This window comes from Ceratotherium simum, chromosome 17 (assembly GCF_057802395.1).
Source record: "Ceratotherium simum simum isolate JZ-2026a chromosome 17, ASM5780239v1, whole genome shotgun sequence".
Lineage (NCBI taxonomy): Eukaryota > Metazoa > Chordata > Mammalia > Perissodactyla > Rhinocerotidae > Ceratotherium > Ceratotherium simum.
In genome coordinates this window covers 44,337,645-44,364,110 of record NC_141916.1, presented here as the reverse complement: position 1 = coordinate 44,364,110, position 26,466 = coordinate 44,337,645, and the positions used below count along the sequence as shown (strand labels likewise).

General features: G+C 38.8%; 1 protein-coding gene across 2 annotated transcripts; it reads left to right on the top strand.

Moving 5' to 3' along the window:
* The first annotated feature begins 188 nt into the window (after positions 1-188).
* On the top strand, positions 189-25,075 carry MGST1 (microsomal glutathione S-transferase 1). Of its 2 annotated transcripts, XM_014791347.2 has the most exons (5): positions 191-383; positions 506-570; positions 6,139-6,286; positions 8,471-8,565; positions 23,466-25,075. In XM_014791347.2, exons 3-5 carry the CDS (start codon positions 6,161-6,163, stop codon positions 23,710-23,712), a joined length of 468 nt encoding a protein of 155 aa, XP_014646833.1. In that variant the 5' UTR covers positions 191-383; positions 506-570; positions 6,139-6,160; the 3' UTR covers positions 23,713-25,075. The 2 variants fall into 2 exon arrangements, with proteins under 2 accessions (XP_087298826.1, XP_014646833.1); XM_087442700.1 differs by lacking the exon at positions 506-570 and having other exon boundaries at positions 189-383.
* The last annotated feature ends 1,391 nt before the right edge of the window (positions 25,076-26,466 follow it).

The following is a 26,466-nucleotide window of genomic DNA, read 5'->3' as shown; positions in this document are numbered from 1 at the left end:
AACTAAATAAAAGTTAGCTGCCTTGCCCTTCCACCCCACTCCCAAACCTGAAACGTTGGAGGATAGAGAGTACAATCGCTAACGTCCCCGCCCCCACTGATTCTGGAAGGAGGGCTTGTACAGGCGCCAAATAAAAGGGTTCAAAGGGCTGAACCAGTAGACTGGTTCAAGTGGTAACTCGCGCAGAGACGATAAGGAGATTGAGAGGAGGGGCTTGGCGAGTTTGGGAGTGTACTTTCAACGCTGCAGAGCAAATTAATAGGAAATTAGGCAGAGACGGCGCGGTCTCTGCGTCCCGCCCGCCGGCGCCGTGCAAGTCACCGCAGCGCCCGCGCCACCCGCCTGCTGGGACAAGTTTGCTGCTACTTCTGCTCGAATTCACGGTACGTGCCGAGGAGGGGGGTGGAAGGAGACGGTGCGGAGAGGGTGGCGGGCGGGAAGGGGAAAGGGGTGGCAGATGTGGGCTTGAGAGGTCTCTGCCAGCCTGAAACTTTGCTCTGTTTAGCTGCTGAACGTTTGCTTTTCAAGCGATTGCTTCTGAAAGGGAGCTGTGTTCCTGCATCCTTGTAGGTAAGTTTTCCCCTTGTCACACTCCAGAATGAAACTTGAGCGAATAAGTCTTTTCATGTTTAAGTGATGATTTACTCACTTTTTATTCTCAAGCCAAAGTAGCATCCACTTTGAAAGGCCCCCCCTTGAACTTTTGGGGAATAAAACTTAGGTGCAAGTTGCAGTAGTATATGAAGTCGCTGCAGTTTAAGCAACTTCTGTTCACCCTGAGGGGGTAAAATCCTGCAGGGGCTCTGATTTCAAGGACAAATCGGCCTTTGTACCTCCTGAAAGACAGGACTTGCTCCTCTCAGATAACTGTGATAGGCAAGAGAAACATCAGCAAAGTTAAAATAATCATAATAATAATGATAAAACAACAACAAAGTGCAGGAGGACATAGATTAGATGTTGTGACGTTAATTATGACCATTTGACTAGAAAACTAAAGATGAAACTCCCTGGGAGGTTTACAGCCCCCTAATCTGGAAGAGGAAGCATGTGAAAGGAGTAAAAGAAAAGGGAACCCTTCTTTGGGAGTTAAGGCCTTAGATATTACAGCTATTGCTGAACTGGAGCATGGAGAGAAGGGTGCATGCAAATCTGCCATCTCCCTGCTTCCTTTAAAATAGTCCCAAGGCCTCTTGGTAGTCTGGGCACCACTTTTATTTTCTCCTTTTCCTTCTCACTGCTTTCTCTCCAAGGCAGTGCCAAGTGGGCTGCAATCAAGCATTGGTGAATGCCAAATGGAAACTTCCCCAGGCCCCCAGCTAAAAGCCTTTAAGCCAGTCAAGCCTAGAGTTCTCAGGGCCCTAGCCTGCTGAGAATACCAAGCTAGGCACACCTTTTGCGTCTCCTGGGGGTTTACTATCCTGGGAGTTAGGGTAGTATTGGGCTTTGCTGTCCTCTTCTGTTTCCAAAATAAGAGGACTTTGGTCTTTTTTTTTTTTTTTTTTGTGGTGAGGAAGATTAGCCCTGGGCTAATATCCGTGCCCATCTTCCTCTACTTTATATGTGGGACGCTGCCACAGCATAGCTTGATAAGTGGTACGTATGTCCGCGACCGGGATCCGAACCCGTGACCCCCGGGCCACTGAAGCAGAGTGTGTGAACTCAACCACTATGCCCCTGGGCCGGCCTCTAGGAGTTTGGTCATTTTTTAAAATGGCAAATAAGTCCAAATTTGATATAGCTCTCTGTGGCAGACAAGTACAATTTTTCTAAGGGTTTGTTTTAGAGGGGAGTTTATTCCTCGCTCGGGTTGGGAAAAGACGTCAGCACAGTCCTCTGAGAACAGCCTTACCCCACATCCCTCCAGAGCCCCAGCATTTTCCTCCCAGTACCTGGGCTCTGAAGCACAGGAAGCCAAGCCTGCAGTCACCTCAATCCGTTCAGGAAATTCTAGAATTCCTAAACAGCCATGAGGCTACTGAACTATAATTATTCTTTATCTTGTGGGTGGTGTTCTGTTGGTTTCAGAAGATACAAAATTGCAGAGTCATGGCCCTGGGGATGTATGCCCACATTTTGTGTGTTTCACAATATTGATGTAGCCAAGCCACCGTAAATAAGAGAACTTTGTTCTTCTTGGCGAGAAGCCTGTAAAGAGAAGAGGAATATTCCTCAGTTGTGAGACGAAGACTCACTTGTGTGTCATAGATTCTATAGGAATGCGGGGTGGGGTTCAGGTTGGGGAGAGGACAAGATAGGAATGGGATTTGGCAGAAAAAGGTCCTCAGAAGACCAGAACAGTCTAGAATTCTTAGCCTTGATGGTGGATAGTCCATGAGTTAAACACTCGAGAAAACTAGCTTCCAATCTTGTCCCTCTGCTGTGAGTTAGGGTCAAATTACTCATTCTACCTCTCCAGGCCTCAGTTTCCTTGTATGTTAAAGGTAGAGACAAATATTATTTGCTCTGACTACTGTAGAATTTTCCAGATCCAGTGAGATAATGTGAAAACTTTTTGAAAACTCTAAAATTGTGTCCTCAGCGCCTAGAACAGCGCCAAAGAAGGAGCTCAATACGTAGGTAACACCAGGGCCCAGGGCTTTTCTATGTAGTTTGTACTTTACTCATTGAATGCTCACAAGAATCCTGTGAGGTAGGAAGTATTATCAACCTCAATTTACAGGGAAGGCAAGTAGACCCCAGAAGTTAAATCACACCTAGTAAGTGGCAGAGTCGAGATCCACCTGGATTTCAATCTAGTTCCAGAGTCTGTGTGTACTTAACTCTTTGCTCTTTGTCCTCTGAAACGCAGTCACCCCCACGTTAGAGGACTGAGCTCTGCTCTCTGGCTGGATAGATGGAGGTATTCTCTGCTATGCCAACCAATGATGGCCAATAAAAGGAACAATGCACTGTATAGTGTAATAGCTTATTTTCTGTAATTCAAAACCAAGTTTCATGTTTTGCTCTGCTTGTTTTTCTTAGATTATTTCTACCGTATTCCTAGAATATTCAAATCACCTAACATTTTACTCTGTTAATTACTATTACTACTATACTGCCCTCCTCCCTCCTGGTGACTTTTCCTGGTAAAAAGGTTTCAGTAATTTTGTTTTGACTGCAGGGCCCAGCCATGATGCAGGCTCAAGGCAACTTATTGACAAATCAGCTTTGAAAAAAAAGTCTAGACCGGTATCACCTATGCCATGCTATAAATGACTTCTATTTGTTCATTTCTGATCTTTACTGCTCCTCACCCGGCCCTCCCGTGTGCTCGGAGTGGGAGATGTTGGTTTCCGAGAGGCGGGTCATGGACCTATAGGGTGTGGTATCAGACGCTCAGTGTTAGCCCATCTCCCCAAACCACAGACTTGAGGAGTTCAGCCACATTCTTGGTGATTAAGAAACCCTCTTTGTGTGAGGTGCATTTTCAATATATCGTTTACATTTAAAGAAAAAAGGCCTCCCATTGCTCTTGTCCAACTGCTGACATTTTTCTGTTCTTTTCCCGCCAACAGTTCTGGAAGCCTTCCGCTTCTTTACGCTTTCAATCCCAGTTTTCACGCGGAGAAAACCATTCTCTGGACTCTTATTCCATTGCCAAATAAATTTCATTCTGGGAACATCAGTAGAGACCTACAGAAACTGTTTTAGTTTTAAAAATATTGTTAAGTAGAACACTTCCTAGTTGATAAACTTTTCTTAATTTTCTTTTTTCATTAACATCCCTGCTGTGTTTCTTCAGATCTCTTTCCAGAGGCATAGGATTCAGGGATCCCTTATTTATGTGTTTATTTTTTTGTGAGGAAGATCAGCCCTTGGCCAGCATCTGTTGCCAGTCCTCCTCTTTTTGCTGAGGAAGACTGGCCCTAGGCTAACATCCGTGCCCATCTTCCTCTACTTTATATGGGATGCTGCCACAGCGTGGCTTGACAAGCGGTGCGTCAGTCCATGCCCGGGATCCGAACCTGTGAACCCAGTGCCGCTGAAGCGGAGCACAGGAACTTAACCGCTAGGCCACTGGGCCGGCCCCATAGGGATTCCTTATTAAGCTAATTACTTTGCATGAGTTCTGAAAGATAGTCAAGTTTGTTCATAACTTTCACCCCTCAACACTAGAACAGCAGCAGATACATTAAGTGATAGTAAAAGTATTATGTTGCACTGAAGACTTATCTAACATTTTGTACTTTCAAGACTACTGACTTGTGGAGGTAGATTAATTTATCATATGCATTTTGTTTTGTTTTTTAAATTAGAATATATAGTTTCTGTTTGCTTAAATCCAAAGAGTACATTTTTAGCCTACCTTTTAAAATAGGGGTTACTTAGGAAGCTTTGGTTTCTTTATCTGCAAAATGGGAATAATAATACCTATCTTGTAGCATAATTGGAAGAGGAAAGAAGATAACAGATGTAAGGGATGCCAGCAGTGCCAGCCACAGAGTAGGCATTCAATCAATGTTAGTTGAATCAGAATTAAGCAGTTTGCAGTCTCTTGAAGGAGACAGTGCAACGTGGTTAGTATAGCTGATGCGAGGTCGGAGAGCTGGGTTTGCGTCCTAGCTTGGCTACTTAACATCTCTAATTCCCGTTTCCTTCATCAGTAAAATGGATCTAGTTATGAGGATTATAATATTATAGTTACAAAGATTATGTAAGGCAGTGCACATAAAATACATGGCATAATTGGATGCAGAGTGAACTCATAAAATTAAATATATATGTACATGTATGTGGTTTATATCACATTCAACAGCAACACACAGACAACTATATGACCAGTAACAGAGTATAGAAAGATATATAGATTTATAGACTACTGGTAGATGGATAGAAGGATCAGAATTTGATAGATGTCAATCTAATAAGGTTGCTTACAGGGGTTGAGTTTTAAAGGCAGGAACGGACATCATCTAGAAGAGACAGCACTGCATGCTAAGCAGGTTCAATAGCGTTTAAGAACGCTATTGTGTTCAGTGTGTTCTGTGTTTTCTCTGTTTCTGTGAGAAAAGATGTGTGTTTATGTAGAAGAGATGGAAGAAGCAGACAGCAGAGCTGATAATGGAACAAGAGGAGGTTAAAAAGAATGGCTACCCGGTTAGGGTGAGGAGTTGGCATTTTCAGCTTTACCCTAATTCCTACCCATTTGGATGTCTGTATCACCAGTCTTTCCTCCTGAGCACATTTCCGGTATACTTCCAACTCCAGACTCAGATAGCTACGTTGAGTGGAATGTGCAGTAACCCGAGGAGTTATATAAAGCCATCCTCCTTTCCTTATTCCTTCTATGCAAGTACCGTATATACCCATTTCTTACTTTGCATGTGCAAGCCTGTTATTTTATATTTATCCTCCTTCTCCGTCTTCACTTGTGTTGGTATTAATGATGACCAGGATCACGGTGATAATGATGATCGTGAGAAGGACATAGTAAGCTTTACTGGAGGTTTTTCATGGGCCGGGTGCCACACTAAGTATATTCCACATGTTATCTCAATTAAATCCTGACAACAACCCAATAAATTAGGAGTTATTACTATTCCTATCTTATAAATGAAGAAATTCAGTCTCAGAGAGGCCAAATCTCTCAACCAACGTTAATAACCAAATAGTTGGACTGGAATTCAAATCCTGGAGCATGAGATCTTGAATACTACTGAAATGACGAAAAGCTGTAAATTGGGTTTCTAAAGAAGGGTATGTGTTAGACCTTAGGCATTCCTAATCAAACGTTAATGGCACTACTATGTATGTAGTTTGATGTTTCTAAAGAGATCAATCCATGAGTTCTGGTCTTTTGTATCCAACTTGTGGTTCATCTTGATGTAAAAGTATGATTTTAGTCTATCTTTACAGCATTTTGCCTATTTATTTTTGCTTGTAATACTTCCTGCCTTTTCATTTTCATTCTGTACTCATTTGATGTCTTTAAGCTTAATGTTATGGAGCTAGAAAAAACATAATACTGTTTATTTTGAATTGTAAAAAACTTAGTGATTATTTCTTCTGCAAATAACCCAAGATATTTTTAGGAACAGTATGGTTAATGCTGTAATATAAGCACACCAAGTGACCATCAAGTTATTTGGGATATTTATGTCTGCTTTTTCCTATCTTGTCTAAAATCTTTTTAAGATTCCAGACCAAAAGTGAAAAAATGGTTGACCTTACCCAGCTAATGGAAAATGAAGTATTCATGGCCTTTGCCTCCTATGCAGCGATCATTCTTTTAAAAATGATGTTCATGAGTTCTGCAACTGCATTCTATAGAATGACAAGAAAGGTAAGAACTTTGGAGGCAGTATTTTCTTTTAAGAGTTGAAATTCTGGAAAGCAATTTTCTTAATTTACTTTTTTTTTTTGGAAAGCCCAATGATACATTGTTTAATGCTGCAAATGAAGGATGCAATCATTCGGTACAGATGGATCTGATATATTTATGGAACATATGCTTTCTCCCAGAAACTAGTAAATGGTTTTTTCATTCTGGTTTTTACCTTTTGTCATGCGGCTTAGCATATGAGATTTCTAGAGTATCAAAGTTTGCAAGGAAATTTTCTGTAATTTTGAAGTTAATTTTGCCAACTAGAGTTTGGAAAATAATCATTTTCTAGACAGTTTGGTGTTTTCAGCTCTATTACAGGTCAAGGATATGCTTTTGGGAAGAGAATGAAAGTTATTATTATTATCAGTAGAGCCTCTTATGTTTGGGACAAAGCATTTGAATTTTGTGTAGTTCTGACTTCTTAAGTGGATAATATTTCTACCCAGCATTATAAGAATGATTTTTTTTTTTTTTTTTTAACTAGAGGCTTGGGGAAGGTGGTAGAAAGATTTGCATTCAAGCAGGGCTTATGACCCAGGTTCCTTGACAAAATTAAACTGTTTTCACTGGGATGGTCCCTGTGCCTATTCAGCAACTTCCTCTTCCTGGAAACCACCTATTCTCTTAGTACCTGTCCTGAGTTTTTGTTCTCCAGAGCGTTACTTTTATCTAGAGATCACAGTCCTCCCTAAAGTATTTCCTTGTTACTGTCTTTAAGGGTAATTCCTTCCCAAGGATATTTGCATTTTAATGGGGACACATACCCACATGTTTATATGTCTAATGGGGCAACGTGTTAGAGCAGCAGGCTATAAAGTGGCTGCCTACTACCAGCTCCATACTGTCTTCTAGAAACATAGTGTCACCAAGCATAGCAGAAATGTACCCTCTTATGAGAAAAGAAGAGGTGACTTCAAGTTTGTGGAGTGCCAGTGATATGTGCCAGGAGACCTGATGTTCTTTATATGTGCCAGATCACGGAATCATTTTACATAATTGTTAGCATTATCATCTGAGATGAGCATTAGTCTCCCCATTTTATAGATGAGGAACTGAAAGTTGGAGAGGTTAAGTAGCTTACTCAAGGTTACACACCAATTAAAGGGGAGGCTGAGATTTAAATTCAGATTGGTTTAAACCCAAATCTCATGCACTTTTTATTGTAATACATTTATTTACTTATTTAAAATGTATTTATTGAACATCTAATGTGTACCAGACATGTATTTAGGAACAGGACAGACAGACCTGACCTCAAGAGCTGATACTATATCACATTCCTGCCCATCAGTTCTCCTGAACATTTATATCTGAAATAAATGCTCATGTCATGTTAAGAAAAATATTATAATATTTATGAGATTTCTAAGTTTAAATTATGGCTAATTTTGTAGTTTGTATTTTTCTTTATTATAAATTGTTAAACAGTGGAACATACCTAAATATTTTTTAAATGCATGTTTCAAGTGTCAAGGGATGGGGAAATCATTTTAGACAACATAATAATTGCAGGAAGGAATACATGAAAATATGCCCTAGAACATGTACTTGGTATTTATAGGAATGTAATTCAACTTCTTATATTTCACTTTATTATTCAACCCAAAGATTTAGTTAATTCAGAAAAAGAAAAGAGAGGTACACATATCCTAACAGAATACAAAGTACTTTTCCCACCCGTCACTCTTTTATGCTTCTTACCTGTTCTTTAATATCCTTGGCAAGTAAACTTACTACTTTCACATGAGCCAATCAGTTGGAAATGTTAATATTCTTGAGGGAAGGTGCATCAGCGTCACTATCAAAAAATGCCAGTTCACCATAGTAATAGTCAATGACAACTTAGAATTACTCTCTCTTCCATTTTTGCTTCGTTTTCACTATTTTTATACATTGGTTTTTATTTAAGTTCTTGCTTATGCTTCTCTTTTTAAAAAAATTTGCACTGTTAATAAAAATTCAGATTTAAAGTATAAATGCTCTCCTTTCCCCCGTGTTTGAACTATTGCTCCAAATTTTCTTTCCATAAGGCCAACATGGATTCCCATATTTATTCCATTAAAATGCAAATAAGTTATCTGTTAGACTACCCCTATGTTATTTGGCATTTTAAATAGGTTTATTTCTTGGTATTTGTAATAGGTTTTTGCCAACCCAGAAGACTGTACAGGCTTTGGCAAGGGAGAAATTGCCAAGAAGTATCTTCGGACAGATGACAGAGTGGAACGTATACGAAGGTAAACCCAATGTCTACTGAATTTATTTACTTGATCAGAGAATTTTGGTCAAGGAGTTCAGTGAGGATGTTGGGGTCTTGAAGAGGAAGGAAGTCAGTCATCTTACCTGGTTTATATAATAATTACAGAAAATTAGGGATCTAGAAGTTTCTAACTATCACTGCAATTGCACATATTGCCAGTTTTGCTATACTTTTATATGCACTTTGTTGGGGTTAATGACTTTCTCCTGTATAGGGATATATCAAAAGTAATGAGAGGTAGGAGGGAAAATGAGGACGGTAGATTCTTGCAGTTTTGACATCTTTCTCCAGAGGTGGGACTGTCAGCTTGTGTAAAAGGTTGAAGAACTAGGTATTTTTGCATAGATTCAAAATATGAATGTGGGAAATCTCTCTCACCTCTCTCTGTGTCTGTCCTTTGTAGATATTATGTTTAATGTACTGAGAATTCAGTGAAAAATGAAAAGCAATAAGCCAAGATAACATCTACATAGCTTCCTAATAATACAGTTAATAGACTTATTTTAAAAGCACATGGAATTCTAGTTCCAGAGATGTTTCTTAGTACTTGTCAGAAAGTCATGTAAATTGCAAACATTTTTTTCACCTTTACTGAGGTATAATAAAATTGTAAGATATTTAAAGTGTATAATATCATGATTTGACATACTATGCATTGTGAAAGGGTTCCACCCATCAAGTTAATTAACATTCATCACTGCATATATTTACCCCCCCCGCCTTTTTTTTCTGTGAGGAAGATCGGCCCTGAGCTAACATCTGCCAATCCTCCTCTTTTTGCTAAGGAAGACTGGCCCTGGGCTAACATCCATACCCATCTTTCTCCACTTTATACGGGACGCTGCCACAGCATGGCTTGCCAACTGATGCGTCCGTGCGTGCCTGGGATCCGAACTGGTGATCCCTGGACCGCTGCAGCGGAGCGTGCACACTTAACCACTTGCACCACCGGGCAGGCTCCCACCTCCCCCCCTTTTTTTTGATGAGAAGATTTAAGTTCTACTGTCTTAGCAAATTTCAATTATACAATACAGTGTCATTAACTGGAGTCATCATGTTTTACATTACATCCTCAGATCTCATCCATGTTATAACTGAAAGTTTGTGCCCTTTTACCAGCCTCTCCCCATTTCCTCCACCACCCCAGCCCCTGGCAACCACTTTTCTAATCTGTTTCTATGAGTTCAACTTGTCCTTTTTTTTAGATTCCATATGTAAGTGATACCATGCAATATTTGTCTTTCTCTCTCTGGCTTATTTCACTTAGCATAATGCCCTCCAGTTTCATCCTTGTTGTTGCAAATGACAGAATTTTCTTCTTTTTTAAGGCCAAATAATATTCCACTGTATAGGGCCAGCCCCATGGCTTAGTAATTAAGTGTGCACGCTCCGCTACTGGCGGCCCGGGTTTGGATCCCGGGCGCTCACCGACACACTGTTTGTCTGGCCATGCTGAGGCCACGTCCCACATACAGCAACTAGAAAGATGTGCACCTATGACATACAACTATCTACTGGGGCTTTGGGGGGAAAAAAGGAGGAGGATTGGCAATAGATGTTAGCTCAGGCTGGTCTTCCTCAGCAAAAAGAGGAGGATTAGCATGGATGTTAGCTCAGGGATGATCTTCCTCACAAATAAATAAATAAATAAATAAATATTCTGTTGTATATATCCATATCACCTTTTTAAAAATCCATTCATCTGTTGATGGACATTAGGTGGTTTGCATGTCTTGACCATTGTGAATAATGCTGCACTGAACATGGGAGTGCAGACATCTTTTTAGGATAACATTTCTTTTCCTTTGGCTATATATACTCAGAGGTGGGATTGCTGGATCATCTAGTACTTTTATTTTTAATTTTTTGAAAATCTCCATACTGTTTTCCATGGTGGCTGTACCAGTTTACATTCCGATCAGCAGTGTACAAGGGTTTCCTTTTTTCCACATCCATGACAGTATTTGTTATCTATATATTTTTTTTTTTTGTGAGGAGATCAGCCCTGTGCTAACATCCGCCAATCCTCCTCTTTTTTTTTTTTTGCCGAGGAAGACGGCCCTGGGCTAACATCCGTGCCCATCCTCCTCCACTTTATATGGGACGCCGCCACAGCATGGCTTGCCAAAGCAGTGCGTCGGTGCGCGCCCGGGATCCGAACCAGCGAACCCCGGGCCGCCGCAGCGGAGCGCGCGCACCCAACCGCTTGCGCCACCGGGCTGGCCCCTGTTATCTATATTTTTGATAATAGTCATCCCAACAGGTGTGAGGTGATATCTCATTGTGGTTTTGATTTGCATTTCCCTGATGATTAGTGACGTTGAATACCTTTTCATGTACCTATTGGCCATTTGGATGTCTTCTTTGGAAAAATGACAATTCAGGTCCTTGCCCCTATTTTAATTGGGTTATTTTTAATTTTTGTTTTTTGTTCTTGTTTTTTTGCTATGGAGTTGTGTGAGCTCCTTGTATATTTTGGATATTAAATCCTTATCAGATATGTAGTTTGCAAATATTTTCTCCCATTCCATAGGTTGCCTTTCCATTTTGTTGATGGTTTCCTTTGCTGAACAGAAGCTTTTTGGTTTGATGTAGTCCCATTTGTTTATTTTTGCTTTTGTTGTTTTGCTTTTGGTGTCAAATCCAAAAAACCATCGCCAAGACCAATGTCAAGGAGCTTACTCTCTGTGTTTTCTTCTAGGAGTTTTATGGTTTCAGGTCTTACATTCAAGTCTTTAATCCATTTTGAGTTGATTTTTGTGTATGGGGTAAGATAGGGTCAACTTTCATTCTTTTCCATGTGGAAATCTAGTTTTCCCAACTCAATTTATTGAAGAGACTATCCTTCCCTATTGTTTATTCTTGGCTCCTTTGTCAAAAATTAATTGACTTTATATGCATGGGTTTATTTCTGGACTTTCTATTCTGTACCATTGATCTATGTGTCTGCTTTTATGCCAATACTTTGATTTGATTGCTATAGCTTTGATTGTTATAGCTTTGCAATATAGTTTGAGATTGGAAAGTATGATGCCTACAACTTTGTTCTTCTTTCTCAAGATTGCTTTGGATATTCATGGTCTTTTATGGTTTCATGCAAACTTTAGAATTGTTTTTTCTATTTCTCTAAAAAATGCCATTGGAATTTTGAGAGGGAATACATTGAATCTATAGATTGCTTTGGGTAGTATGAATATTTTAACAATGTTAATTCTTCCAATCTATGAGCATGGAATATCTTTCCATTTATTTGTGTCTTCAATTTCTTTCATCAATGTCTTATAATTTTCAGTGTATAGATCTTTCACTTCCTTGGTTAAATTTATTCCTAAGTATCTTATTCTTTCTGATGCTATTGTAAATGAGATTGTTTTCTTAATGTCTATATCTAATAGTTTGTAATTAACATATAGAAATGCACTGATTTTTGTGTATTGATTTTGTATCCTGCAACTTTACTGAATTTGTTTATTAGTTCTAACAGTTGTTTTGGTGGAATTAGGGTTTTCTGATATAATATCATGTCATCTGCAGGTAGACATGATTTTACTTCTTCTTTTCCGATCTGGATGACATTTATTTCTTTTAATTAATTAATTGCTCTGGCTAGGACTTCCAGTACTATGTTGAATAAAGTGGTAAGTGTGAGCACCTTTGTCTTGTTCTTAGTCTTTGAGGAAAAACTTAACAGCTTTTCACCCTTGAGTATGATGTTAGCCATGAGCTTGCCATATATGGCAGTTATTATGTTGAAGTATGTTCCCTCTATACCTGCTTTGTTGAAAGTTTTTATCATGAAAGGATTTTGAATTTTGTCAAATGCTTTTTCTGCATCTAGTGAGATGATCATATGATTTTTATCCTTCATTTTGTTAACGTGGCATATCACCTTGATTTGCAGATGTTGAACCATCTTTGCATCCCTGGAATAAATCTCACTCAATAATGGTGTGATCCAGATAATCCTTTTAATTAAACTGTTAAATTTTGTTTGCTAATTTTTTTTGTGTGTGTGAGGAAGATCAGCCCTGAGCTAACATCCGATGCCAATCCTCCTCTTTTTCTTGAGCTAACATCCATGCCCATCTTCCTCTACTTTATATGGGACACCACCACAGCATGGCTTGACAAGTGGTGCATCCGTGCGCGCCCAGGATCCGAACCTGCGAACCCTCGGGCTGCTGCAGCGGAGCGCGTTCACTTAACCAGTATGCCACCTGGCCGGCCCCTGGTTTGCTAATACTTTGTTGAGGATTTTTGCATCTATGTTTGTCAGGGATATTCACCTATAGTTTTCTTTTCTTCTTCTTTTTTTTTTTTTTTGTGAGGAAGATCAGCCCTGAGCTAACATCCATGCTAATCCTCCTCTTTTTGCTGAGGAAGACTGGCCCTGTGCTGACATCCATGCCTGTCTTCCTCCACTTTATATGGGACACCGCCACAGCATGGTTTGAGAGGTGGTGCGCGCCTGGGATCCAAACCTGCGAACCCTGGGCCGCCGCAGCGGAGCACATGTACTTAACTGCTGCGCCACCAGGCCAGCCCCAAGTAGTTTTCTTTTCTTGTAGTGTCTATGTCTGGCTTTGGTATCTGGGTAATGCTGGCCTCATAAAATGAGTTTAGAAGCATTCTCTCCTCTTCTACTTTTTGAAAGAATTTGAGAAGGATTGGTATTAATTCTTCTTTTAATGTTTGGTAGAATCCACCAGTAAAGCCATCTGGTCCTGAGTTTCTTTGTTGGGAGGTTTTTGATTAGTGATTCAATCTCCTTACTAGTAATTGTCTATTCAGATTTTCTATTTCTTCGTGATTCAGTCTTGGTAGGTTTTATGTTTCTAGGAATTTATCTGTTTCTTCTAGGTTGTCCAATTTGTTGATGTATAATTATTCATAATAGTCTCTAATGGTCCTTTATATTTCTGTGGTATCAGTTGGAATCCTCCTCTTTCACTTGTAATTTTATTTGAGTCTTAATTTTTCTTGGTAAGTCTAGCTAAAGGTTTGTCTATTTTGTTTATCTTTCAAAAAACCAGCTCTTAGTTTCGTTGATCTTTTCTAATGTCTTTTTAGTTTCTATTCATTTTTTTCTACTCTAATCTTTGTTATCTCCTTCCATTTACTAACTTTGGGCTTAGTTTGCTTTTCTTTTTCTAGTTTCTAGAGGTGTAAAGTTAGGTTGTTTGAGTCTTTCTTTTTTCTTAATGTAGGCATTTATCACTGTAAATTTTCTCTTAGAACTGCTTTTGCTGCATCCTATAAGTTTTGGTATATTTGTTTCTATCTTCATTTATCTCAAGATATTTTTTTGGTTTCTCCTTTGACCCGTTGGTTGTTTAGTAGCATGATGTTTAATCTCCACATATTTTTGAATTTTCTAGTCTTCTTCTTGTAATTGATTTCTAGTTTCATACTGTTGTGGTTGGAATAGATTCTTGATATGATTTCAAGCTTCTTAAATTTATTAAGGCTTGTTTTTTGGCCTAACATACAATATGTCCTGGAGAATGTTCCATGTGTGCTTGAGAAGAATGTGTATTCTCTTGCTCTTGGATGGAATGTTCCGTAAATGTCTTTTAGGTCCACCTGATCTAATGTATAGTTTAAGTTCAATGTTTCCTTATTGATTTCCTGTCTGGATGATCTATCCATTATTGGAAGTGGGATGTTGAAGTCCTCTACTGTTATTGTATTGTTGTTTCTCATTTCAGATCTATTAAAATTTGCTTTATATATTTAGGTGCTCTTATGTTGGGTACATGAATATTTACTAATGTGATATCCTCTTGATGAATTGATGCCCTTTATCATTATATAATGACCTTGTTTGTCTCTTGTTGCAATCTTTGGCTGAAAGTGTGTTTCGTCTGATATAAGTATAGCTACTCCTGCTTTCTGTTGGCTTCCATTTGTATGGAACATCTTTTTCCATCCCTTCACTTTCAGTTTATGTGTGCCCTTAAAGCTGAAGTGAGTGTCTTGTAGGCAGCTTATTGTTGAGTCTTGTTTTTTTCATTCACTCAATCATTCTATGTCTTGTGATTGGAAGGTTTAGTCCATTTTCATTTAAAGTCATTATTGATATGTATGTACTTATTGCTATTTGTTGTTTCTGGTTGTTTTGTAATTCCTTTGTTCCTTTGTTTCTCTCCTCCTTTGTAACTTGATGATTTTCTCTAATAATATGCTTTGATTGCATTCTCTTTCTCTTTTGTGTATCTACTACAAGTTTTTGCTTTGTGGTTACCCTGAGGCTTATGTAAAACATCTTATATTTATAACAGTTTATTTTAAGTTGATAACTTAACTTCAAATGCACACAAATGCTCTACATTTTACACTCCTCCCCCCAACTTTATGTTTTTTATGTCACAGTTTACATCTCGTTATATTGTGTATCCATTAACAAATTATTATAGTTATAGTTGTTTTTGATACTTTTGTCTTTTAATCTTTGTACTAGCGTTATAAGTGATTTATCTACCACCATTACATTAGAGTATTTTGAATTTAACTATATATTTACTTTTACCTGTGAGTTTTACACTTTCACATGTTTTCCTCTTACTAATTAGTGTCCTTCCGTTTCAGCTTGAAGAACTCCCTTTAACATTTCTTGTAAGGTTGGTTTAGTGGAGATGAACAATTTCAGCATTTGTTGGTCTGGAAAACTCTTTATTTCATCTTCAATTCTGAAGGACAACTTTGCCGAGTAGAGTATTCTTGGTTGGCAGTTTTTCCTTTTGGAACGTTGACTATGTCATCCCACTCCCTTCTGGCTTGCAAAGTTTCTGGTAAAAAAATCTATGGATAGTCTTATGGAGATTCCCTTGTATGAAACAAGTTGTTTTTCTCTTTCTACTTTAAAGATTCTTTTCTTATTTTTAACTTTTGATAATTAAATTATAATGTGTCTCAGTGTGGATCTCTTTGAATTCATCTTTTTTGGTACTTTCTGAGTTTCCTGGATCTAGAAATTTGTTTCTTTCTCCAGGTTAGGGAAGTTTTCAGCCATTATTTCTTTGAATAAGCTTTCTGCCTTTCTGTCTCATTAAGATCTGTTTCTGCAGATTTATCTTATTCTTTTGTTTGGGACGTATTCATTTGTTTCTTCATTTTCCTTGACTCTCTGTGTTGATTTCTGTGCATTAGATAAAACAACCACCTCTCCCACTCTTGACAGAGTGGTCTCATACAGGAGATAAACCTTATCAATCAGCTGGCCTGAGCTCTTAGTTGTCTCTCAAACTCTTGTGATTGTCTCAGCTGCCTTCTTTGTGTTTACTGGCTCCCAGTAGTTGAGGGTGTGCTAAGACTTGTCAAGTGTTCCAAAGGGGAGGATCCCAGTCAGCACCTAGGTGCAGACTGATTGGAAGCCACACCCTCAGGCAGCAGTTGGGAAAGTATGTAGTTAAGCCTCTTCCAGGAAGAAACTGGGATTTGGGCATTTTTGCCTACTACCTCTGTGCTGGGCTCAGGTGTATAGCTGCCGAGAGAAGGGTGCTCCTTCACCCATTAGGAACTGCTTCTTTGTTTGCTACAGTCCTGTGGGAGTTGTGACTAAAAGCCCCGTGGGCTATCAGAGCCAGGTATTTTGGGAGCCTGTCCCTTGGGCAACAGCTGAGAAAATTGGGGCTCCTGAAGTGTGTACAATCTCCTTCCAGGGAGATACTGGCAACTCAGAGCAGGCTACAGGGATAAGGTGAGACAAGTGTCTGCTGGTTTCCCTGGTCTCCGAGGAGGTTGTAGCCAGCCCCTAGATGCATACTGAATTAGAAGCCTGACCTTCAGGCAGCAGCTTTTAAGGTGTGCAGACAGACCCCTTTTAGGGAAAGACTGGAAGATGGACATTTTTGCGTGCTTCCTCTGCATTGAGCCCTGAGGGTGGGGAGCGTAGCTGCAGCAAATGCTCATTGTATTTCTGTGGGACTGGTGAGTGGTAGCACTGCTTGCTATCAGAGCCAGGTGATCCGGGGACCCTTCTCTTGGGCTGCAGCCATAAAAGCTGGGGTGCAGATGTGTGTATAAGCTCCTCCAGGGAGATACTGGTGACTTTGAGTGGGCTAGAGGAAGAAGGTGGGAGAGGTGTCTGCTGGCTTCCCTGGTCCCTAGGAAGGACCAAAGCCAGACCCTAGATGCATACTAAATTGGAAGCCTCAGGTAGCAGCTTTTTTAAAGTACGCAGCTGGATCCCTTTCAGGGAAGGCCTGGGAGATGGGCATTTTTGTCTGTTCCCTCTGTGCTAAGCCCTGGGGTGGGGTGGGGGGATAGCCAGTTAAGAGTTCCTTCTTTATTTGCTACAGTCCTATGGGACTCATGAATGGAAGCCCAGTTGGCTCTCAGAGCCGGGACATCCAGCGCCTGTCCCTTGGGTGGCGGAAAAAAGCTGAGGTGCAGAGGTGTGTACAGACTCCTTTCAGGGAGATGCAGACACCTTGGAGTGGGCTAGAGGGAGACAGTGGGGAAGGCGTGTGCCGGTTTCTCCAGTCTCTGGGGAGAACCGCAGCCAGATCCTAGGTATGTGCTAAGTTAGAAACCTGACCCTCAGGCAGCAGCTTTCAAAGTATACAGATGGAGCCCTTTCAGGGAAAGACCAGAAGATGAGCAACTTTGCCTGCTCCCTCTCTGCTAAGCCCTGGGGGAATCGCCACAGCAAATCTCCTTCATCTGTTAACAGCTTCTCTTTGGTCTTGTGGGTCTCAAGGATGCAATCTCATTTATTTTCAGAGCTAGGTATTTTGAAGACCTGTTCCTTAGGTGGGAGTCTTAAATGTTGGGGTGCTAAATGTGGAGTCCAAACCCTTTGCTCCACAGGGAGAAGCCAGGAATTGGGAGTTTCCTCCTGATTGTATGGCACTGTGCCAGGAGTGGGGTTTATGGCAAAATTGTGGCTCAGCCTTTCCTACCCATTTTGATATGGGTATTTTCTCATTCACTCGATGTGTAGAAGTCATTCAGCTAGTTTGTGGATTTCTTTCAGAGGTAATTGCTCTGGTAGCTGTGCATTCAATGTATCTGTAGGAGGAGGGGAGTTCAGGAGCCTCGTACGTCACCATCTTGGTTGACTCCTCACCCCCGCAAAATTTTTTATATTGAGATTCCATTACCAATCCATTAGTTACCTTCTTCTAATGTATGAAAGAAATATTGAAATTATATACTGTCTTCTCATTTAGTATTTTCTAGTGCTCATCCAAATTTTGGTACAATTCTAGACACATTTCAAAGAATAAGTAAAATTATATAAAATTAAAGAAACAGTAAAGAGTTTTCATAGCCATACTTAAATGTACAGATATTTAGTTTTGCGATGAATAGTTAAGATAGGAAACATCATGAGTATATTTGACTACACTTCTTTAATTTTGTGAGTATGAGTAGATAATGAAATGAAGGCAGGAAGAAAAGAATTTTACTTCTATAATTCGGGTATCAGCTGCAGTCTCATATCCCTTCAGGATCTAGATCATATTTGCAATATCACTTTTCTGGTTCCCTGTGAAAGTCCAAAGCCCCTCCTAAGATTTCTGCAGTTTCCCTTATGGTATATAGTCTCAAGATTAACTCTCAGTCTGAGTTCCTACATTTGTGCGTGTTTTCATATTCTGCATTTTGTTAGGCGGATGTAAACTTGGCGCTTTCCTCAACTCTCTCAACAAATCAACTAAAAAAAAATGTGTATAAAAATAGATTTGACTAAATTGAGGTGCAGATTTTACAACACAGCAACACAAACATTTCGAGTTGTATGTTAGACAGTACTCTCACAGTGTCCTCAGACCTTCTCCCTGGAGAATTTTGCCGTACCTTCTTCACCTCCAGTAATGCCCAGCATTACACCATTTTGCAGGCTCATTTTTTGCCCCATCTACTCTTCTAGAACTGAAATTAAATTCAAACTTTTTGCTTATGCAAAAATGTGTAACCCCATGTTATTTATCAAGCAAGAATGTTTTTCTTCTAAGGGGAAGTCTGTGCTAGATAGTTAGAATAAGATTTTAGCTTCTGCCTCACTTAGTTGTATATTTGTTAATTCATCAGTCCTATTGAGTAAATCAGCCAGTCTTGAAAATGGATTGTGCCAAGAATAGGGATCTAAAATAGGTTCAGGACAAAGAATCAATGTGAGAATTTCAAACAGTATCAGAGGAAAATTATAAGTGTTATGATGAAAAAGAATAAAAATTAGAAAAGGTGAGTAAAGCTTTAGTAAAACCTCTAAAGAGACATTAAAGAGTTTAAAACTTTGTCTTCCCCTTTTTGTGCATCCCTTCTAGAGCATGCATCCCTTCTAGAGCATGCATGGTGCTAATCATGACCCTGTACTCATAAAACTGCCCAGGATTTGAAAGTGATAATAATTAGACTCTCAGTAGCATTCATGGGTTTGGAAGGAAGATCCAAGTAGGTCTCATGTGGGAAAGCTTAACAAAAGATATTTTATTTTTGGATTTTAGATTCCTCCCCACTCTCCCACTCCCTTCTTCCACCCTCTCATGCCCATGGAATTGTACTTCTAGAGGAGAAAGCCATCATCTAAGCTGATTTCCAGTCAGGTTGTGAACAACAAATAGATTTTAATAAGAACAATTGACCTTAGTCCTGAAAGGAGTCAGTGTCCTTCAGGAGGTGCTGCAACTGTGTGCACAGCGCCCCCTGGTGACCAGACACTGGCTTTTCATTGTGGCAGGAGAAGAGAGTCTCCAAGAAAGACAGGGTGTTTAGTTTCCAGTTGTATTTTCTGAGACCCTGTTGGCCCCGCCAAAAGAGTTCCTGATAACAACTCACTTTTGGAGATACTTTTCAGAGAAAGAGTTTGCAGAATCTCCCGTTTCCATTTTTAACCCAGACTTTTTCTTTTTCACTACTTCCACATGTAATTGTAAAGTTATTTCTATTAGCATATTCAATGGCAGGGACCAAATGGGGCCACAAATGACGTGAAAGGTATGCTTTCAGGTATCCAATATGGAGAAAATTAATACATACAAATATGGAACAACTAGTTAAAAACATAATGTAACATATGTTGAAATGTTAAGTGGCCTAAAGTAAGTTATTTGTGTTCTGGGCAGGCAGAAATCAGTGATGATTAGAAAGTATTTTACATATGTATTTATTTAATCCTATCTCATCTTGTTCTACAAAGAATTCAAGAGCATATATATTCAATATGATAAGATAAAAGAAAGTTGTAAGGTAATCAGGGCAACTGGAGAAATAAAGGGAACCATTCAAAAGAAAAAAAGGAAGGCCTGGGTACAGTATTTAGGGAAGAAGAGATGTTTAGAATATACTGATTCAAACGTAGAGAGGAGTGTTCAGTGGAGTCTAGGCGACACTTGTGGGGTATTCTCTCAAGGGACTGAAGCATCGGCTAGCAATTGAACCAGATGACTTCCCGTCTGGCCCCAATGCATGAACAAAGCATTTATTGAGAGATTATGATGTGTGTATCACTGTCAGTTCTACTGGAATGCTGTAAAAGAGCTTTGAGACTGGGTTCCTGCTCTTGAGGGGTTTATAACTTTTACCCTGAAAATAAGACCAACATGCGTTTAGTAATTAGAGAATTATTCAAAGCAGTCTCCCATTAGATGTTAAGTTGTGGGGTACGTAGTATAAATTCCTAGGGTATTTGGGAATATTTCATGAAGGAAGAACTTGAAGGATATTAGGATTTCAAAGGAGGAAGAGAAGAGAAGAGATCATGTCAATTTGGGAAAATTTCTTTGTAGGAATTTGGACACATTGCTGTATGCTGAGCATGAAGAACTTGGGCTGAGGTTAGGGAGTCAGGAAAAGTCTGGTGTGAAGCTCCTTTTGTAGTTGGCCACCTCCTGACAATTCTCAAAGATGTATAGCACCTCTGGTTGAGGTCAAGTTGATGCTGAGATCCAAGTGGTTCTGATCTGAGGGAGGGAGATGTCACTGGAACGTCATGAGCACTAAGCAATACTGGTGGGAAGGTCAGCCACAGAGCAAGCTTGTACCAAGGTGCATCGGTCCAAAGGAGAAAGGAAAATGAGAACACGAATCATGAGGTGGGGGAACAGACCCAGGTAGAGAGTGATCACACATAAAGACTGATGTTCACCTGTTAATAGATTTTGGTAGCTGTCTAGAAATGACACAAAAGTGAAGGAAGCCGCCACTCTAGGATGAGCTGTGTCATTCAAGCGGAGAAAGAGTTACAGTGGAAGGGGATATTGAGTTACAGCAGGTACTCACTGGGAGAGCTGGGTAAGTGTATGCCTGAGGCAGGGTCTAAAAAGAACAGCGTATAAAATGACGTAAATTAACCTGGAGTATGAGGGTCTGTTGAAAACAAGCCTTACCAGGACAATAAGGAGCATTATTTGTGAGAACATTTTGAGGGCTGCTGACAGGAAAAGAGAATTGAAAAAGAGAAATAAGATAAAGAAAGAGCAGGGGCCGGCCCGGTGGCACAAACGGTTAAGCGCACGCACGCCACTGCGGTGGCCTGGGGTTCGCCGGTTCGGATCCCGGGCGTGCACCGAAGCACCGCTTGTCAAGCGATGCTGTGGCGGCGTCCCATATAAAGTGGAGGAAGATGGGCACGGATGTTAGCCCAGGGCCAGTCTTCCTCAGCAAAAAGAGGGGGATTGGCAGATGTTAGCTCAGGGCTGATCTTCCTCACCAAAAAAAAAAAGAGAGAGAGAGAGAGAGAAAGACAGACCAGAAAAAAATGCGGGGACCAGTAACCTCCAAGGAAGTTTTGCCTCTGACCTTCCTTCCCTCTACCCCCACTGAAGCTTCTTACCCCTTATTGTCCTTGACTTTCTTCTGTCTTAACTCTACCTTCTATTTATCAATTGCTTAATATAGGCTTAGAGGTGGACATTGTTTTCCACAAGGTCTCCCTTGTAAAGGTTCTTCCCCAATTTTAAAATGTCTGTCCTTTTAGAATGTTGTGAAGGAGAAAACTAACACGCCCAAGATTGGAGGCCCAAGATTGGAGGTGAAGATGTATCTGTGGTCTGGCAGGAAAATCCAGAGGACCAAAACAAATACCGTTGGTGCAATTGGTGAAAGGGGCCCTTCTTTAGTCTCTGCTAAATACTAATACTATAGTATTATTGTATTATACTATAGAAATACCAATACTATAGTATTATAGTATTATACAATAGAAATACTAATACTATAGTATTGTAGTATTATACTATAGAAATACTAATACTATAGTATTTCTGTCCTTTCTTGCCCACCTTCCCCTCGGTAGCCCTTGGGTTGTTCCATGAAAGAGAGGGGACGGGGACACTCATACTTTTCTGTCTTTGCTTTTATTCAGAAACATGTAGTTCTTTATTTAAATCTTTCAAAACCCTTACTTATCTAGGTTACTGTCACCTTCTTCGTTTCCTATGTCGTCATCATCTTTATAAGGCAACCTTAGAGGGAGTCTATAGAAAACAGGAGAAAGGAAAGGAGGTGAGGACAATGGTGATCACTGAGCAGGCAATATGTAATATATTTTTTGCCAGAGAGAAGAGGGTAACGTAAAAATTTTGCATTTTGAAATATGTATCGATAGCTGATAAACTCTGTCAAAATCTCAATTTCTAGTCTAGATTCTAAAGCAATTTTTAATTCTGGAGACTTAAACAGGGACATCAGATTCTTATTTTTATTTATTTATTTATTTTTATTGCGGTAACATTGGTCTATAACATCGTATAAATTTCAGGTGTACATCATCATACTTCTATTTCTGCATAGATTACATCATGTTCACCGCCCAAATACTAATTACAATCCATCACCACACACATGTGCCTAATCATCCCTTTTGCCCTCCTCCCTCCTCCCTTCGCCTCTGGTAACCACCAATCCAATCTCTGTCTCTGTGTGTTTGTTTGTTGTGGTTTTTATCTACTACTTATGAATGAGATCATACGGTATTTGACCTTCTCCCTCTGACTTATTTCACTTAGCATAATACCCTCAATGTCCATCCATGTTGTCACAAATGGCTGGATTTCATCGTTTCTTATGGCCAGATTTTTAAATTAAGCACTTAAAAAAGTATCAAGCCAATAATAGATGTGCCTTGTATTCATAATCCTAGCCAGAGAAGCCCGAGTTGCCAGGAATTGGAGGAAAACTTGTAGCTAAATCATTTTTTTTGTTTGTTTTCTTCTAGCTGTGGTATAAAGATAAAATTTAGGAAACATATCTTTCTTTCTCTTTATTGTTTATCATTTTTGTGTATATTTTTTTACTTTGCACTATCATTCACTAATTCCTTTTGTAATTTGAGGATGGGTTGGCTAAAATTTTACCCATATTTGAAAGGCTAGTTATGTATTTTGTTATTTGGATGTTGCAAACATGAGATTCTTGATATTAAATTGGTAAATGAATTCTTGGCAACCTAGTGGTTTGGGTGAATGGGCAAGGATTGTCTCAGTAACCATTTTGCAGACTAGCAGAAGTGAGGGAAGAATCTTAAGAAAGATCATAACCAAAAGGATTTTCTTACTTTGGGAAGAAGAGTTTTTATAGGAAGAATCTTGAATTGCTTCGTATAAGCTTTGGAAGCAAGAGTATTTCATATCTACAGAACTGAAGTGTTTTATTATATAGCTGTAGGTTTGAAATTCTTGAAAGTGCAAAATGCCTTCTCTGTTATGTGTTCAGATACACTAAAAATAAAAAGAAACAAACATAATGAGATATTGTAAAGAAAAGCCAAGTGGATAAGGAAGGAAGGCAAATTGAGAGAAATAAAATGAGTCTTACTTCGCATTTTTAAGATCCATTAACACTTATATTTTGTTTTAGAAGAGAGGTAAAAATGAATATACTTCGACTGATTTTGAAGTTAGTGCTTTACTAGTCATCTTTTTTCCACAGAGCCCACCTGAATGACATTGAAAATATCGTGCCATTTCTTGGTATTGGCATTCTGTATACCTTGAGTGGTCCAGATGTCTCTACAGCCGTCACGCACTTCAGAATCTTTCTTGGAGCACGGATCTACCATACGATTGCATATTTGACACCCCTTCCCCAGCCGAATCGTGCTTTGGCTTTTTTGGTCGGATATGGAGTTACTTTGTCAATGGCTTACAGGTTGCTGAAGAAGATATTGTACCTGTAAGGGATAATCATGCAACTCATCATCCAATTATCTTCCAAGAATTCTGTACTTCCAATTTCTAAGGAATACTTCTTTAGACTTTAACTGGGAGGGGAACAGAGAAATAAAGAATTGGGGAAAACCTATTTTGAATATTAATATTACCAGTATCCTTTATTCTTGTTTGATATTTACACTAGAAATCTAACGTAATTCTTCAGTCTTTTGTCTTATTCTTAAAGTACTGTGTTGTAAATTTTGATTATAATTTGCAACATTCATTCAGCCTTTCATATTTTAAATCCATAAAAAGAGTGATTGTGTATATGATAAACCTATATTTCAGTCTTGCTGAAATGGGCATATGAAATAAAGAATTTAAAGAATAGTTTTATTTGGTTTTAATTTTCACAACTTTTATTTTCAAAAGTTTCAAACCTACAGAAAAGTGAAAAAGTATGAACCTCTATCTATCTTTTACCTAGATTTACTAATTGCTAACATTTTGCTGTGTTTCCTTTAGCTCTATCACTTAATGTTTTTTCTGGACAATTTGAAAGTACATTACAGATATCATGATACTTCACTCCTAAATACTTTGACATGTACCTCCTATGAACAAGACAGTCTCCAAATAACCACAAATAACCACCGTTACCACACCCAAGAATTTTAACATTAATACAATAATATTATTTAGTATATATATAGTTCATATTTAAATTCGCCCAATTTTTCAATAATGTCCTTTATAACTGTTTTATTTTTGATCCAAGAATCAAACAAGGACCACACACTGCATTTTGTTATCATTTCTATTTAGTTTTCAATAAAATGGAAGAGTTCTTTCACTTTCTTCCTTTTGTTTTTGTCTTTTGTGACATTGACATTTTTTGAAGTGTATAGGCTGATTGTTTTACAGAATGACCCTTAATCTGGATTTGTTTTGTCTATTATTTTTTCATTCTTAGATTCAGATTAGACATTTTCAGTGATGTTGTGTCCTTCACATTACAACACATTAATAGGCATGTGATGTCAACTTGTCCCATTATTGGTGATGTTAAATGTGATCAATTTAGTATCAACCAGATTTGTCCATTGTAAAGGTATCTTTTTATCTTTGTAATCTTATATGGAGTGCTAAATTGAGACTGTGAAAATCCTGTTCTCCTACAAACTTTCATCCAATGGGTTTAGCATCAAATGATGCTCAGTTTTGTTTCTACATAAAAATATATAAACATAAAAATGTGTAAAATGTATATAAGTATACAGACCTATGAATGCTTATTAAATCCACATGAATTTAGATTATTTTGTCTTAAATAGAATTATATGTACTTAAATCTTTATAATAAAGGATGAACTTTTAAAATATCAATATTTTTCTCACACTTGCCATCCAATTTATGTTATTAGTTTTCCTTTCTATCTCTTGGTTAGTCTTAATTTTAAATATGTATTTCTTTTTTTTTTTTTTAAAGATTTTATTTATTTATTTTCCCCCCAAAGCCCCAGTAGATAGTTGTATGTCATAGCTGCACATCCTTCTAGTTGCTGTATGTGGGACACGGCCTCAGCATGGCCGGAGAAGCAGTGCATCGGTGCGCGGCCGGGATCCAAACCCGGGCCGCCAGCAGCGGAGCGTGCGCACTTAACCGCTAAGCCACGGGGCCGGCCCTGTATTTCTTAAATAGTGTTTTTAGTGGCTTTCATGTTGTTCCATAGGGTTTACCACACAAGAGAAAAGTCATTGTGTAATATTTTAGGTTTCATAATTTGAGCAACTCTTAAGTCCATAAACTAAACCTTTTGGACAATCAACTATGAAGAATTCTGTACAAGTTTCTCTTTACTTCTTTTCCTAATGTTAAAAGCTGCTTTGCATATCCTGGTCTTGGCTTCAGGAAAACTTTGTGATGTAATTAATGGAAAAGACCATGAGCTCAGATGTGAAAAGTCCAAAATTCAAGGATTGTATCTGCCTGCATCAGCACATGTGTGCACACATACACACTCACACAAACACACATACACACACTCCCTGTTCTCTGGATTTGGGCAACCTACTTACCCTATCTGATCTGTAGTTTCCTCAAACTTTTTATGAGGTTGTTTGAAGGTCAAATGATCTATGTATGTGAAGCATATGAAAAAAGTATGTTCTAAACAATAAAGTGTTCTCCATGTGTAAATTATTTGAGGCATCTATCAATCATAAAGATTCAGTTCGCTGAGTTTTTCCTAGCTGTGTATGAAATATTTGTTTAACCTTCATAACTTCTTTCATTGTTTTCTTAAAATTTCTACATTCCTGGTAACTTTTTTGTGGTTATTGTAATGGTTAGCCATTTAGCTACTAATAATTCATATCCATTACTAGATAGCTATCAGGAATAAAGGACATGTAAGTTTTATATTCTTAGAGATATAACAACTATGTATATGCACAGAACATGCTTAAGGAAAAATGAAAAAGTCTAGAGATTACCTACTTCAATTTCCAAGTTTGAATAATAGTGGTAAAGACAAAATGTTTCTAACTGTATTTTCACTCACAAAAGAAGCCGTAGTTGTTGGGGGATTTAGTAGCGAAAATTTTAACCAGAGAGGGTGGATGAAGGGGAAGAATATTTACTGGTGTAGCAGCATCTCCTGCATCAAGGAATGCCCTCCTGACCACATGACAGACTGGTCTATAGAGTGAAGTCTGTGTGGTAAGTGACTTTAACCTGTGATGGGACAGACTTGGAGAAGAGATTGCACAGTTGA

Coding starts and splice junctions, on each gene's coding strand:
- MGST1 (XM_087442700.1), top strand. CDS start 6,161: ATGGTTGACCTTACCCAGCTAATGGAAAATGAAGTATTCATGGCCTTT. Junction 6,287..8,470: donor TCTATAGAATGACAAGAAAG/GTAAGAACTTTG, acceptor TATTTGTAATAG/GTTTTTGCCAACCCAGAAGA. Junction 8,566..23,465: donor AGAGTGGAACGTATACGAAG/GTAAACCCAATG, acceptor TTTTTTCCACAG/AGCCCACCTGAATGACATTG.